Raw genomic sequence first — 16,256 nt, 5'->3', positions numbered from 1 at the left:
AACCGTAGCCTGCACACCATGAAGGTTGTCGAGCGCTTCGACCTCAATAAAACACGTTCACCACCTTTCATTGCTCAGCACTGCGCCGTAACGCAGCGCAGACGTTCCACTGGGAAGAAAGGCTGCTTGCTGTTGCGGTTTATAATGTAGATGACTAAGTGATATATCCCGACTTGTCGGAACGATGAGGCTGACTGGAGGCTCCATTGTGCCAGCTACTGGAAAGCTGCAGCGACTAGATTGAGCATATCCACACCCGTAGTGCCTTTAGTGCAGCTGTCGTGTGAACGCTGTAAAGCAGCGCACGCATGGTGTTGAGGAAAGTCCTCAGCTTTGCAATTACCTGCACGTGTCGAACTTGCACTGGTGCCAGAGCTAGGGTTCAAACAACAGCAGGCTCAGCCCACTAGGTGCGTACGACTGTTTCATCACTAAGGATGTGCACTATTTGGGGAGCGACAGCCAAATAACCTGCCGATCCCGACCTTGGACCAGAGTTGGTCCTTGTGCTTGATTAGCGACAGACTAGGTACTTTGAATGCGCAATACCTGTTCGTTCACGGTGGGCGTGGGTGGCTCCGGCCAAGACCCGTCTGCGACAACCGTCCCTGCATCACTACTCACATGGCCCCCGTTGTTTAGGGAGGTATGCAGAGGGCGAGGACAAGTTGCACGAATTCCTGGACCATCCTTCTCAATGGCCACTACACTTCTAGAAGACCTTTTACGTGATTGACGACTTCGCCGCAACTTAGCAGCGTCCCCTCTGGGAGTGGAATCGTGTCTTGTCATTTCTTGTGTCGCTCGCTCCTTTCAGGCTCAGTAATGACCGCCGCGGGAAATGGCTCTTTTGGACTTCCGCCAGGCAAGCATCGCCTTTGTGTGGCTGAGAATACAGAGGTTACTTTGGACTAAAGAACAACATATGCCCTGCCGGCGTGGCCGAGAATGCAAAAAACATTGTACGACCATAAAAAGAAAGAAATATAAAGGAGAATGCAGTGGGCACATTGGAATGCAGTCCCCTTGGAAAGTCAACGTGATGCACATTGTCTCCCCAAGGATATGAGGTTGCAATAGTAACCCGAAGTCGGTAGCTCCTCGAAATAAAATTTTCAGGTTAGTCGCATATGGTGTTGGCGGCTGCGCCTCAATCCCACCCCTTCCGCCAGTGTCGTAGACGGAGGGGTCCTTGCGAGTTCTGACTCGTTCATTTCCGCAGGTCCCGGCTCCGAAGGACGATGTCGGACTCCGTTAAGAAGCAAACTGTACCGTAGTTTATTTTTACATATTTACAGTCGAGAAAGGAGTGTGTCGATAACTAACCAGCACCCTGTTAAATAGCCTTAGCATTACCCAGATCCCTGACTGTGGAATAAGGTTAGGAGAATGATGTCCAATCAAGTGAACAGATGTAAGACGAAAAGCGGGAAAAGAACACACGGACGCAGAAAAAGAATAAGGACAAGCGCTAGCTTCCAACTCTTTGTCTTTCTTTGCGTACCTTTTTTTTCGCGCTTTTCGTCTTACATCGATACACTTGTTTGGACATCATTCTCCTAACCTTATTCCACCAACTAGCCCGCACCCACACCTTACTAAGTGAACAGATGAAGACACTGGTGGTGCCGCCCGGGGCAGGTGGCGGTTCTGATGGCTTTCTCGCAGCTCGGTCGATAGAAAGTTGAAAACAAAGTCCTCGATCACTGTCGTGCTGTTGTCACCACAGCTACAAGGTCATTGCCTTCGTGAGAAAAGAATGGCAGGCCGATTCCCAGCAGGTGGACAGGGACAAAGACGGATCGAACACTGGGGTGCGATCTTCACCATTGTGGAGGGTTTGGTGTCACGGTGGAAAAGTAATGTCCAGACCTTTCCCAGCAGGTGCATTAACGACCTTGTAATCCGCCGCCTGTGGTACGAAACGCGGGAACTCAGTCGAGATGCCAAGTGTGACCGTTGCAAGCACCACTCCGTCCGGCGACCAGAGGACAGAATCGGCCACCTGACGCCGCCACTGTCACCGCTGCTTCCGTGAACGCCAGACCTCACAGCTGCGTTTCATCCCAATGACTCATGCGAGTTCACGTTGGTTTTGTAGCAACACTCCCCAGGCACGAATTCACCGATCTTGACAACGGCAATTTCGACGTCGAAAATGGTGCCTGCCGTAGCGCAGCTGCCCTGGAGGACATGCCATGAACGGACACTGATGCCGCCGACCATTTAGATGATGCTCAAACTTTCAAGCACGATACGTTCCGAAACATCAATGGCAAATCATTCCCATAACGATTCACCCTCACGTCTTTGATTGACCCCGGGAACGAGCCTCTAGGAACCTGAACGTGGCTTGCCTGTTGATGTGGTTAATATTGTCGGTGGGGGTCTCTGGCACAATTAGAGCAGTATGTGCCGATTTTACTCGCTTCGGGGTGATTAGGGACTCACTCGACACCGAAGAGTCCTCACCTTAATGCAGTCTCCGTTTTGCCTTCTTGCTAACGACTCGGATAAAGCCGTCGTCAGGTTAAGAGTCATCGCCAACAACAGAGCACAACGCAGTGTCCTGGCTGCTTGAATCAGTCGTGAGGCTGCGACGCATCCTCTGGTCAGCAGCGGCTGAGCCACGGGGCTCCACAGGAGGTCCGAAAGAGTTCACTTCCATCACCGTCACCAAAAAGAGAACAGTATCTCCACGATATTACGGTAAACTTGCAAGAAACTGAGGCACGAAGGGATGGTGTATCATACTGTTTCTGGTTTCTCGAGTATCTCTCCTCTACTCAGCCCAGTCTCTATGCAGAGTGTTTTCTTTTTCGCCTGGGATTTGTTGAACATATATTGACCTAGCTTGTCTGAGTCCTTCATGCAGGTTCGGATCCATGTTTTCGGTATCGGGACTCTCCTGAGTGTGTTGCGATATTCGTCAGGTATTCGCTCTGTTCTTTTTCTTTCTTGTAGAGCACCTTCGTAGCCGAATCATTTGTGGAGCGCTATCCGCGCTTCGGTTTGTTTTAGCCTTCGTATCTGCGCCGCATGTTGGGCTTCTCTCAGCTCTTCAAAAGTGTTATGCAAACAAAGGGCTAGGAGTCTTTACGTTGAGGTTTCTTGCGGTAGGTGGAGTGCTGTCTTATATGCTTTCCTTATTACTGTGTCTGATTGAATCATTTCTCCCTCAGTACAGTTGTAGTATGGGAGCCTTTATGTTATTTTGTTTACTACGAGGCTGCTGACGAATATTAAAGTGTCAACTTCCCGCATGCCTTGCCTCCTTCTAGAGACCCTAGTTATCATGCGGGCCACTGGCGTCGCCGAAGCTTTGATTAAGTTTAGAGTGTGTGTGCATCTTTGGTTCGATTGGATCGACATTCCTTGTATTCCAATCACCGTTTTTTACGGTATTGGTTGTTCTTCTAGATAGACGTTTGTCCTGAGTTCCTCCTCATCCGGTACTTTGTGACTTTTGTCTGCTTCTCCAGATTCTTAAGAGTTCTGACTTTTCTGTTGAGCAGGCAAGGCCTCTATCTCTGACGTAGTTCTCTACGCATGCGGCTGCTTCCTCTAGCTTTCCCTCTTCCTCACCGAGCGAGCCCTCCTTGACCCACACTGTGATGTCGTCGACATATATTGCGTGCCGTACGCCTTCTATGTTTTAGAACTGCTTTGCTAAGCCAATCATCGACATGTTGAAGAGGATGGGGGAGATTACTGATCCCTGCGGCGTTCCTTTATTGGGCGTGTGGAAACGCTCGGAGCGAATTTCACCGATTCCTATCGTTGCTGTTAGGTTTGTTAGAAAAGCCTTGACATACCAGCATATTTTCTTGCCGCAATCAACGTTATTTAGGCCCGTTAATATTGCTTCATTGCTGACGTTGTCGAACGCCCTTTCATGTCTTGCGCGATGATTACGTGCTCTCCTCGTGTCGCGACGTTAGTGAAAAACTCGTCTGTGATTTGGGGTAGCACGTTTTATGTTGATAATTTGCTTTAAAGCCAAACTTGCTGTGGGGGTATAGCTCGTTGTCTTCCATAAGGTATTGAAGGCGTCTCGTTATTATCCTTTCGTATAGTTTGCCTAGGCACGATGTTACGGATATCGGTCTGAGATTTTCGAGCAGCAACTTTTTGCTTGGTTTTGGGATCATCACTATCTCTGCGTGTAAGGGATGGTGTTCTCGCGTAAAACCACTTTATCGTCTTCATCTGAGGCCCCTCTGACAATGAATTCTGCCTTTTACCGGCACACGACACTTATTCTGTTCGCTGTTTAGAGCAATGCCAAAACCAATGCGCCGTAAAAAAAAAAAAAGCTCCGACATGCCATGGGGAAGGGGGAGAGAAAATAAAAGCTTACTTTGATGTTACCAATGATGGACTCGTCAGGAGTCACGCTGTTGCTGATGGATACCCGCAGTTCCGTGTAGCCTCCATCCGAAGTGTCGAGTTGCACTGACGCGGCAGTGCTTAAGAAAAGCAGCAGAACGGCCGTAAACACGAACATCCCGCTCATTGTGATGTCACCAACAGTAGGCCTGGGAAACATTGAAAAGAAATATTTAAAGGCGAAACGACCGCAGCTGTCCGGTCAGAACTATGTAACAATGTTGTAAGATTATAAGAATAGAGTCCAGAATTCTGGGTTTGTTCTGGACAAGTGCGAGGAATCATGTTCTTTGGTGTTCAATACAAGAACTGGCGCTCTGTAGCAAAGTATCGAAGTTTAGTTTCCAGTCTCTGTGCTCATCGCTTCCTAGGCGTAGCTTGCAGCAAAGCTGTGGATGAAAACACTTAACTAGCGAAAGTGTGAAGGTCCCGAGAAGTCCATATTATTGCCACCGTCAGAACACCCGCAATAATCGAGCGTTATAAATTACATCCGTAGAATTGTTCTTTTCTTTGGGGGAATAAGGGTAACTGATCGGTCGCAAATTTTATTTACCGGTTCCTTACCTTGCACATGAGAATTAGTGTAAGTACATTTTGCAAAACAACCGGTCGGATGGACAGAGTAAATGACCAGCTTCCGCTGACTTAAGTAAAGCCTGTCTAATACAGCCATGAATTTTAGCAACCTTTGGACAGGCACAGAAATTTTTTTCCTTAAATTTCAGCCACTAGGCATCTCACAGGCAAATATACAGGTTTGTGAAGCTAACGCCAACATTCTTTCATGATCGTCTGCGTACAATATTGTCGACGCCTGCAGTGTTATTGCTGTCAGCTCAGTATCCAAAAGGAGGATTCCGGTTTGCCGCTGCAAGCTTCCATGGCAACTGATTTCCGACGCTGATTTGCTTTAAAAATCACTGTCAACTACAAAAGAAAAAAAACCTGACACGACTCTTAATGTCGCTGCCTAAAGTTACAATCCTAGACCGCAGAATCTGACGCGGTAGTCCTTGTAAGTACAATGAATGCGAAACACAATACATGACATAATTATAACCAGTACGAAAGATCTTAACCTTACTGTTTCCTTCTTTGCAACTTCCTTTCCGTATAGTAAACCTAGACTTCCAGGTTTTCTTTAGTACAGCAAAATTAAGTTCATCAACAAATATTTTTGTTCCTTCCAATTGTGGAACTCCCTTTAGGTTGTTTAGTTTAGGAAGAGGGATTGTCGGACTGGTCATCATGGGAGAGGTCATACACCGCCTGTACTTATATCTGGCGGTCTGATTGCCCGAAATTTAGAAGTTACGTGTTCCAATGTACTGCGTGGACTTATTAATTGACATGGTTGACAACGGTGACGGCACCTGGCAATAAAATTACAGAAACAGATGTAGGTACCATGATCCTTAAATATAATAGTTCGACAAGCAAATTACAAGTCGAAAGATGCCAAATATAAATGGTTTCGAAGTAAAGACAACGAACTGCAATAGTTTTTGATTTGCCGCTCATTATGCTAACTTCCTGCTAAATCTGCTGAATTTCGGTCTCACTCTAGATCTCAATCCACGATATGACACATTTGTTATATTTGTATAGAAAGATGGCTTAAGAAAGTACTCCAACAATATTCTCCTGTATAAAGTAGTCTGAATGGTCGTGCGGCTTCCTAGTTTAATCAATAGCGACTGAATTGTACAATTGGCTTATGGCGGAGAAGATTCGCAGAATCTTGTCAATTTTTCCGGAGCCGAAGCATACGCTCTACGCTTTGCTGCCGGCACAGATATGATAAGCTCGGTGAGTTTCAAAGACAGCACAGATTGCCAGCTAGGGTGCTTAAGCACTTGTTCAGAAAGATCGTTGGCTCATATTGGTGAAAAACTACTAAAAAACCAGCCAATAAATATATAAGAAACAGCAATAGGGAATCAAAAAACTTTACAAAACGCCGGATCGAAAAGGAACAGCGTCAATACTGGATAAATTGAAGAGAACCAAAAGCAGAATCTGGGCCTGCATAAATGGAAAGAAAAGAACAAAGCAGGGAGAAATTTTTGCTTGATAATTCTAGAGGAAGCGCTGTGCTGTTTGAAGTCAGAATAGGTTGGCTTCTACAACCGCCACGCGGCCGTTTTGAAAGCCCATTCAGTTGAGACTCTTCGATAACACCAATCTCTGTCGAAGTGGAAAGAGCTGTGTCACTCCTACAAAGCAAACTCGATTGCCGTAGAGGACTTTCATCATCTCACACAGAGGTGTCATGGCGCCACCGTCGACACCTATAGTATTTCAGGCGTGTCAGTAATCATTTTGTAGGCACCCAGGCAAGTCTGAGCTGCAAAGGTTAAAAGAAAATGTCTATTCATTACAGTAATACTATTCACTCTTGGAAATTTATTTTTTTCATTCGGCACAAGCTGTACAATAGCATTCATGCACTGTTGAGGAAGGTGGTGTTGGTTGCGTTTGTTTTGCTGGTAGCAATCGTTTTATGCTTGCTGCACTGTTTTGTGCACCTCCAAGTCTTATTTTCTGGAAAGCTAATTGTATATTCTGACTCCTCAATATTTTCAATCAAGATATCGTTGCGATTTTATTTTCCAGTGCCTTGCGCGTCCGGATCGGCATCCGAGATTGCGCAATCACGCTGCTGGAAGGCCCTCGAGATATCGATAGACTCGATATCAATATCGAAATCGATATAGTTCTACTGTGCTGCGTCGACGCGACAGACATTTAACCCAATGGCCATCGAGGCCGCCCGTGTTGCAGCTCTCGGTTGGCCTTTGAGTCGACAGAATATCTGTACCGAGTGCCTTTCGAAATGTCCCTGCGACAGGGGTATCACAACGCGAAGATACCACCAGAAATTTAACGAGGTTGACAACGCATGTGCACTGCGCGGTAAATCAGTAGAGCTAATTGAAAATCTTCAGCTAGAATGGGGCAGCATCTATCCACATGATGCAGGCCCAGTCGGTGCCCCGAGGTCCAGTGTTTATTGAAGGTAATGGTAATATATTTGCGGGAGACTAACAGCGGTCGAGTAATTGGTGCCTTAAATGCAGGGCAGAGAGTTATGGATCCGGACTGGGATCCCAGTTCGGGAATCCGGACTGGCAAAGCGTAGACATGAATAAACTTTACGTATCAATAAAGAAATTGAGCACTTCTAACATTGATGGTCTGGTTTATTTTGGTTTATGGCGTTTTTAACGTCCTGAAGCGACTCAGGCTGTTAACCACGATGCGAGCCAGGGCTCCGAAAATTTCAACCACCTGGGGTTTTTTAACGTGCACCGGCATTGCACAGTACACGGGCCTCTAGAATTTCAGATTTTGAGTTTGGTAGATTAGGTAGAGAACTGTTTATAAAACACTACCGTGAATGGCAGTACTTTCCACTACTCAGTTTCAGAGGGGACGCTAATTACTTCTATCCAACCCCATGCTGCGCGAAGCGACCGAAAAGAAAAGTCGGGTTTTTCAACAAGCCAGGTTTTCCCGTTTGAAATCTCTATACAGGGTATATTTGGTTTCGTTTTACCTCTACTAATCTGTGGCTGTAGCCTTTAAGCCATCGAAGAGCGAATCGAAAAAAGAAAACGGGCAACCCTTTTTCTTACTCCACACCAAAGAGAAAGGACATCTAGCAATCTTGTAATAAACTGTTGAGCAAACGAAGAGGGAAAATTTCGCATTGTTTGAAAAGGTGCCATCAAAGCCAAAAGATGGACGCAGAATTGGCACACACCGGAAGATTTTCCAAATTCGTGACGTTTAAGGAGTGAAAAAGAGACCAGCTTTCATTTGGGGCATGAAGCGACAAATCAAACATTTCTGCAAAATTTTGGACAGTTAAGGGTTAAAGTCTGCATGGTGATGATGAATCGGCACTTATAGGTAGGTAACACAAATAGCCACAAACTTTTAGAGGCCCTGACAGGCACAGCACCTCCGGCTACAAGAGAAGAAGGTTATGGTTTAGCGGGGTTTAACGTCCCAAAGCGACTCCGGCTATCAGGGATGCCGTAGTGAAGGGCTCCGGAAATTTAGACCACTGGCATTCTTTATCGTACACTGACCTCGCACAGTACACGGACCTCTAGAATATCGCCTCCATAGAAATTAGACTCACGCGCCTGGAATCGAATCAGCGTCGCAGTGGTGACGCAGTGGTTATAGCGGTCGACTACTGACCCTTCTTACAAAAATGTTTATAGACAGTCTAAAGACTCTCCATACACTTCCGCCTATAAATTCTATAGACACACTGTACAGGGCAATCTACACGCAATACAATCCCTACAGAAAGTCTATAGGCAACCTATAAAATTATTGGCATACGCTTGGTGGACTTTTTTCTATTGACAGTATATAGACTTTGAATAGATAAAAAGAAATATCTATATCAAGGCAACAGTCTATAAGAAGTCTATAGACTGTCTATAGGGCATTTTTTAAGGGCCAAAAGAAGGAGGGGATGAAGCTTATCCCTAGTAGCTGCGGTGAACAAGGCATGCTGCAGAGCCGAATTTTATAGCTGGTTGGGAATACAAATTCTAAATCATCAGAAGTGAGCGCCTTCTCGTTACGGAACGCATGTTGCTTCGCCTGCTCAGCATGCTGATCGCTCAGGCTCCTTCCGCAGTAATCTCTTCTCTATGGGCCCGATGAATTTGATTGCTTGCACTTGATGAATTACATGATAGCGATAAACAATAGAGATATCAACTTTATAAGAGAACCGGAAAACTAATAAAACGCATATATTATCATTAATGGAGAGCTAAATATCGTCTAAACACTGCTCCAAGACATTGAGGTAAGACTGTAAGGACTAATGCTCAGAGTGTCCATCATTCCAGGAAGCAAAAAAAAACGCAATTTCATCTGCCTACGCACAGGCTATCACCTTATGGCTGCACGAAATACAGCAAAATCAAACGTTGAAAAGAACAGGCGAGGGGACCGCACGTTGGGGCACTCCACTCGTCTGTCGAAATCTGTCAGAAAAAACACCATTCTGGAAACAATAAATTTCCTCCGTCAGCCAGAAATTCAAAAATTCGTGCTGCAGAATACTCGGAAGCCCTGCTGCCTGCCAACTTTGCAACAACCTCCAGTGCTCAACGCTGTCATAAGCCTTAGACACATTTAGTGTAACAAGCGCGGCATATTGCTTTCGGCGACGAGCTAACTGCATGCTGCTCTTCAGTAGGGTATGAGTGTACCATATAGAGTATCTTGGCCTTAAACCTATTTTTCATGGATTCAGTAACCCATTATCTGAAATGATTGACAAGATTTGGCCACGCAACACCCGTTCAATTAACTTAACGAGATTCTTAATTAAAGCAATCGTTGTTACATTGTCTAACACTTAACCTTATCCCTCCTTTTTTGGCAAAGGGAGAACATTCGCTTGACGCTACTTGTTTGAGATCCATGTACCTTAAAGAGAGTAATTTTTAAGTGCCAGTAAGCCGTAAGAAGTGATACCGTCAGTGCCAGGGACCGCCGGTGGAAGGCGGGACACAGTTCGCGAGACCTCACTGAGGGAGACCTCCCCCAAATCCACCAATTTGCTGACAATTCTCGAAAATGTCATCCGTTGTCTGAACTAGGGAGACTGATTCATTGCGGTCGTGGTCAGCTTCCTTTTGGTTAGGAAATCAAATAGCGCTCGCAGATTAGCTGATATAGAAAGAAATTCAGAGGATTGTGTATCATACACCTTTCCTGCGCGAGATATGGTGCTCTTCAATATAGGCGCAATGAAATTATAATCGACTCCTGTCTTTGGGGCATTGGTTACGTAGATTTTTTTCATGCAACCTTGCGGCGCCTATAGTGCCATGTGCAATCCACAATCCACCAAAAGCATGGCGAGGTGCCTGTAATGACCTGGACCAAAAAGTTTTTTCAAGCTCCGTCCAAAATTAAACAAATGTGGAAGGCCTTGTCCCCACTGTCTGAATTAGAAATGCTTCAAGATCTGATCCGAAGATGTCTTTAAAGCTGTTGTATTTAAAGGAGGTGTGCCGGTGGCTGTTGGGATGATCAACGGGCACGCAATCTCGCAGCTGATCGGTACGTAATCCCTATTGAAAGCACAATCAACTCGAGCCCAAGAAGAAAAATCCATCCGAGGGGAGGAAGACTTTAGGTCTAATGCAGAGCAAGACTAGCCTCGGAGGAATTTGGGGAGCCCAGAGTTTAGGTTGCGAGGTTATCGTAGCAATCTGTTCTATACTCCCACGAAACATGATGCGAGTTAAAGACACCGAGAATTCAAACTTGTGGCCTGCAACTCGATAAAAACAAGTGTAGAGGACGAATATCATGCACACCTGTTGGAAAATGTACATTAGCTAAGGTGATAGTTGGTATCCAGGACATTCAGATCCACAGCCTGTATTTCGCACTGACTGTCCACATATTGAAATGACACATGTGCCCTGTGGCAACATTTTGAGGGTACGAAGCATTCAAAACCACCACCTTTTGATGTACGATAAAGCGTGGAAGAGGTATCACTTTGTTTGGATTGTATCTGTAATCTCGAGTAAGCCACATTTCCAGAAAGTGGAATTACATCTTGATTTAGACTATTTCTTGAACAAACTAAATCTTGTGAAGCGGAGAGAATTGACAGGCGGTTCCACTGAGACACTGTGAGCGACTCTGTTTTTTTTGTAGTGCCGCAGCGGATACCACCTCTTCCAAAATACCAACTTTTGTTTAGAGCGACCATTTTTTTTGTGCACATAAGAGGAAAAGCCGTACCAGCAACAGCTAATGAATTCCCGCTGTTGTTTTGAGCTCTAATGTCACTCTTGATGTTAACGCACTGGCTGACACTTCCGCAAGATTGTGATTCGGATATCTTGTTGAAGAAGTAGACAGCTAATGGATTGGTAGCCAATGGAACACAGGATTGGGAAGGTGCAGTGACAGCTGATGCCACTGCGCCACAACGAGGAATAGAGGAAGCTTGCAAGAAATTCAACAGATGAGATGTCATCACCTGCGAGACGAACACAGATTCTCTACTATGAGATCCATGGCACTCGCAATTGCGTTTCACACCGCAAAGCTAGCGTTTGCGACAAGGTGGAATCCACAACAGTTGCATGCCTGCTGCCTACTTGGATAGGCAGGTGAATTATTCTTTATAGCTGCTAGAGTCTCTCGTCTAGTACACCTACGATTGTTGACGGTAGCACCTCAACTTCTGCGGCCCCCGCTTGCTGAGTGGCTTGCTGAGTGGCCACAACCAGCACGCAAACAGCGCTTCTACTCAGAACCACCATTGGGTTCGTGGCTCTCTCCACACCCGCAACAACCAGGTCCTGATATACAGGTCTTGGCACCATGGCTAAAACTCCATTATTTACGGCACTGTGGAGGCCCAGATGTGAACTGATCAACGCGAGAGACCAATGGCCACACCTTCACTTCAGATGGGCAAGTGGGCCCCGTAAATGTAGCTATGACTATGTCGTTGGGTATCTGCGTCATATCCGCGACGCAACTGCATTGGTGAATAGTTTCTCTACCTTCTCGAAGGCACTCAGTCATGGGTCTACGCCGCGGACTGACCCTTCTTGAAGGCGCCAGCGGAGGAGGTACAAACGCGCTCACCGGGTGATTGGTGAAGGAGGCGGTGTGAGCAAGACTGCCACACATGCCGGTATGGCGGTCTGCAAACTACTCCGAGAGGGTCGAACTGCCGTCCATCAGTGATCCCCTGTAGTGCGGGGTGGTGCATCTCAGAGCTGTTTGTACCGCCTCCAAATAATTTCCCCGGAGACGACAGCAACGGGAATGCAGCTTACTGCGCGACCCAAGAAGCAGCCAAAAACAACTGATCAGGGGAAAGAGGCCGACCAGGTGAAGCTCCCGTGGCCAGGAGAACTTGTTGACACCAGCCGATGTTCACGCTCTCAGCTAACCCTTAAAACAAGAAGAGAATGCAGGAAACTTACCAGAAATTGAAAAGCTAGTGCAGCAGCACCGTGTACAGAGCCGGAACCGACGGGCGCGCCGAGATCGCAGAGCAGCTCGAGAGCGAGCACGCGTTCGAAGCGCAGGGACACGGGCAACGGTTGCGCTCACTTCATCTACGTCTTCCCTCCACCTGGTGGCCACGAGCGACTGACAGAAGCACGCGCTCTCTCGGTTTTGTGCTACGTAGAAAACGACGATGCGCGGGCAATGCCGTGGGACGGAGCAGATGGAATTATGTTGAGGAAGGCGACGTTCTGAAATGCACGGCGCGAGAGTGTGGTGTAGCTTGACACAAGGCTGAAGACATCAACATCATGTGCGGCGATAGCCTAGTCAAATTTTTGAAGCTGTTCAAATGTTCGGGTGGCCCGTGTACGAACTCACACCAATCGAGCTTTATTTGCACTATGAGGTGTTGCCACGTGGCTACCAAGCGGGTCTCTCAGCTGTACTCTGGTGGCGTCCTGGTCAAGTACAGATGCGATAGTTAATGAGATTGCAAATCAGTACTCCTTTTTTTCTCCCACTTCAAGGCAGGCAGATGGCGTTCATGTTGCGCGGTGGTTGAAAACCGCTATTCCACTTTCTGAATATGATTGCGCCTCAGTAATGGGTCAGTAAAGCTTGGGCGAATAAGATGTAATTGACAGATTGCAACCTTCGAAAACCCCGGTACCTGACGGGCGCTCAGGCCAATTATATAATATAAATATATTTCATTTCCTATTCTCCTAAAAAATTGTTGAAACCAGTGTTGATGGGGACGGAATTAGAGGGCAAAACCAATCTTAATGACCACCGCCTTGGATTCGAGAAACCGAAACTATGCCCTCATTTAGTCGCCTGACGCCATACTCACATAGTTCCACATCTATGCAAAAAGTCGTCGCGACAGTAATAGCCTCAGGCTATAAGGAGATAGTTTGCGCGTCGGCACGAGACTGCACGGTAACCGGGGGAGAGGAAATGGCTATTGCTCTAGCGGCCGCGGAGGGTTATCGCGCGAATAATTCCTTAACAATCCTAACAGATTCGAAAGAGGCATGCCGTAACTACATTAACGGCAGAATAGGTGATAAAGCGCTCCAAATCCTCCTACGCGCCGGCTTACCCAAAGATCACGTTAGACACACCATTTTCTGGATACCGGGACACACCGAGATAGAAGGCAACCAAAGGGTCGATAGAATCGCTCGCGAGTACACTAACCCAGCACTCTTGAACGAATACCCGGAGGACTTCTTGAGGGTAACCTCGACATACTCCGACATTGTAAATTATTAAAGAGAGACGAGACTAAAGTATCCTCCTCCTCACAAACCAATTAAATCAACAAGAAGCAGTTTACTGGCGGAAGCTGCAAACTGGAACCTTCCCCAATTTACACATCCTTAGCAAAATGTTCCCGCACCAATACAGGGACTTCTGCCCACGGTGCCGTGCAACACCCACCCTATACAATATTACTTGGGATTGTGACAGAAATAAAGCATTCCATGGCTCAGTTATTCCGAGTGCGGAGCAGTGGGAGTGTGTGCTGTCCAGCGGCCTCCAAATCCTCCAAGAGGATTGGTCATCCATGGCCAGCGAGCGGTCAAACTCAGCGGTGCCCTGGAATAGGAGCGCTGACCTCTGCAAGACGGAGAGAGACATCTGCTTGAAGAGGAAGACCTCTGTCTGACCGAAAGACAGACCTCGTTAGAGCATTAAGGCGTACCCTATCCTATCCTCTCGTATCCACCTCAATCCACCATATTGGACCGCGACGTCAGCAATGCAACGCGGCAAAAGTCTGTTTCTATAATACTATTTTAGACGGCGCTACAAGTCTCAATGTGAGATTCGCTGCTTTCTAGATGCAGCCACAGATGGCGCTTTGATCTTAGGGTGGTAGGAAACCTCACGAAATCTCGAAACTTGATGAGTAGTTGCTGCCACAGATGGCGTTGTGATCAAGGGTTGTTGCAGACCCCACGAAATCTCGAAACGGGAAGGTTAAGAGCTAATGCTCTTAAAAATGACAATATACATCGCTTATTGTCACTCCAGCTCTTGAAGCGGCATGAGATGAGTGTAGTAGTTAATTAAACCCGGTGTGTCTGCGATTCAGTTTTAGATTTTCGTGCCTAGCATGATTTAACCATCAGCTACATCTCACAGCCATCATTCGGTTTATGAAACCGAAACTGAGAAACCAGAAGAGATTCGATTACAGATTGTTTAGCGTTCACGGGCGAATACCATGCGCTGAATCACTCAGGAACGAAAGCTCAGGGGGGGTCTCGCTATCCGAGAAACGCGCCAAAAAGTGTGTCTGATGTTAAGCGCTTTCGCAAGCAATACTCAAAATGTTTAGCCGACATTGCGTGCATGGTTTGTCGGCACACGAGGCGTTGTTTGAGCTTTAAAGCGTTAGTTTTTTTTTGGCACATGACCGGAGTCGACGGATGTTGTAGACGGAAGCTGTAGATGGATGTTGTCTGCAAAAGAGTCCACACGAACTTCCATATTTTTAATAAATAGTAGTGATAGTAAATAGTAAAAACAGCGACAGATAGTGATATTGTTTGCTACTAATAGTGGAAGTGCTAGAGATAGTGATAGTGAACATGATAGCTGCTGATAGTGAGAGTTAGTGCTAGAGATAGATATTGATTGTGATGATGACGGCGATAGTGATAGTTGGAGAGAGCGGTAACGAAAGCGATGTAGAAACAATTAAAAATAAAACTAAAAGGTAAAACTAAAAACATAAATTAAAAACGAATGTAAAAGGAAATAAACACTAGAAATAAAAATAAAAATGTATAAATAATTGTACAGAAAAGGAATAATTATAAAAGAAAAAGAGCAAAAATGTTGGGAGTCAGAGACGAAAGAGAAACGCTTTCGCATTGCCGCTCTTAAGCAGACTTAAGTGCATAGCTGTATTGAATTATTTCCTTAAAGGTATACCTTACGGGCTTCAAAAACTGTTGCAAAGTGACGAGTTAAGCGGGTGGTAAATGTTATTGCCAATGTTTTAGTTGCCAGCAATATTGAGCGAGCATGCCAGCTACAATCTTGCATCCTTTGCAGTAGATCGCTTTCAGGACCTTGAAAGTGAAAGGAGCACCGCCTTCATATTTTTTGAAATGAAGGGCATAACCGTATGTATGTAAACGCTGGGACCTATGTGTTAATAACCATTGCTCAGCACACACTACTAACTCAAAGCGCGATACTTATATACGTGTATGCTCCTGTAATCGCATGCCTCATTACGGATTGAGTGCAAAGTGATTTTCTATCAAGAAGAATGCGGGGAGGGTGGGGAGGGGGTGAGGGGGCAAGGGGGTCATATAATGAATTCGTTAAGATCAATTTCGCAATGTTTATCCGTGCACTTCATTGTAATCTGATGCGTTTGCCGTGACTGGAAGTATGACCTCAGAAAGGGGCGCATGGTAAGCATAGATTAGATTACGACGATAAGGTTGTATCATTGTGGGCTTTCATTCATTACTTTCCTTCCATCGGCTGTTTACGAAACAAGTTTCAAGCTCTATTAGCTTGGCTTATACCCCAGTCACATGGCCGCTTTGAAAGCCTATTGAACTGAGCTCACACTGCTTGAAATTATCGATCGCTATCGGACTAGAATGAGCTGTGTCACTGCTAAAAAAAGAACGCGATTACCGCCCGGAACCTTCTTCATCTCACACCACGGCGTTACGGCGCCACCGACGCCGCCAATAATTTGCAGACATGTAAGCAATCATCATGTAAGAGTGGAAGTCAGACCTGGAATGGTTAAAAACGAAATGTTCATTTTTTACTGTAATATTATTCACTCTTCA

The 16,256-nt window shown here is 46.0% G+C and overlaps 1 protein-coding gene across 1 annotated transcript in view; it reads right to left on the bottom strand.

Annotated features, from left to right (window-relative positions):
- Window positions 1-4,520, bottom strand: part of LOC144108103 (uncharacterized) — a 35,691-nt gene extending 31,171 nt beyond the window's left edge. The window contains exon 1 of the mRNA XM_077641385.1: window positions 4,361-4,520. Within this exon, the coding sequence (XP_077497511.1) occupies window positions 4,361-4,516 (156 nt within the window). The 5' untranslated portion in view covers window positions 4,517-4,520. The remainder of the gene's footprint in view (window positions 1-4,360) is intronic.
- Window positions 4,521-16,256: the final 11,736 nt, after the last annotated feature.

Source organism: Amblyomma americanum, chromosome 10, assembly GCF_052857255.1.
Source record: "Amblyomma americanum isolate KBUSLIRL-KWMA chromosome 10, ASM5285725v1, whole genome shotgun sequence".
NCBI lineage: Eukaryota > Metazoa > Arthropoda > Arachnida > Ixodida > Ixodidae > Amblyomma > Amblyomma americanum.
This window is presented reverse-complemented; position numbering and strand designations above follow the sequence as displayed.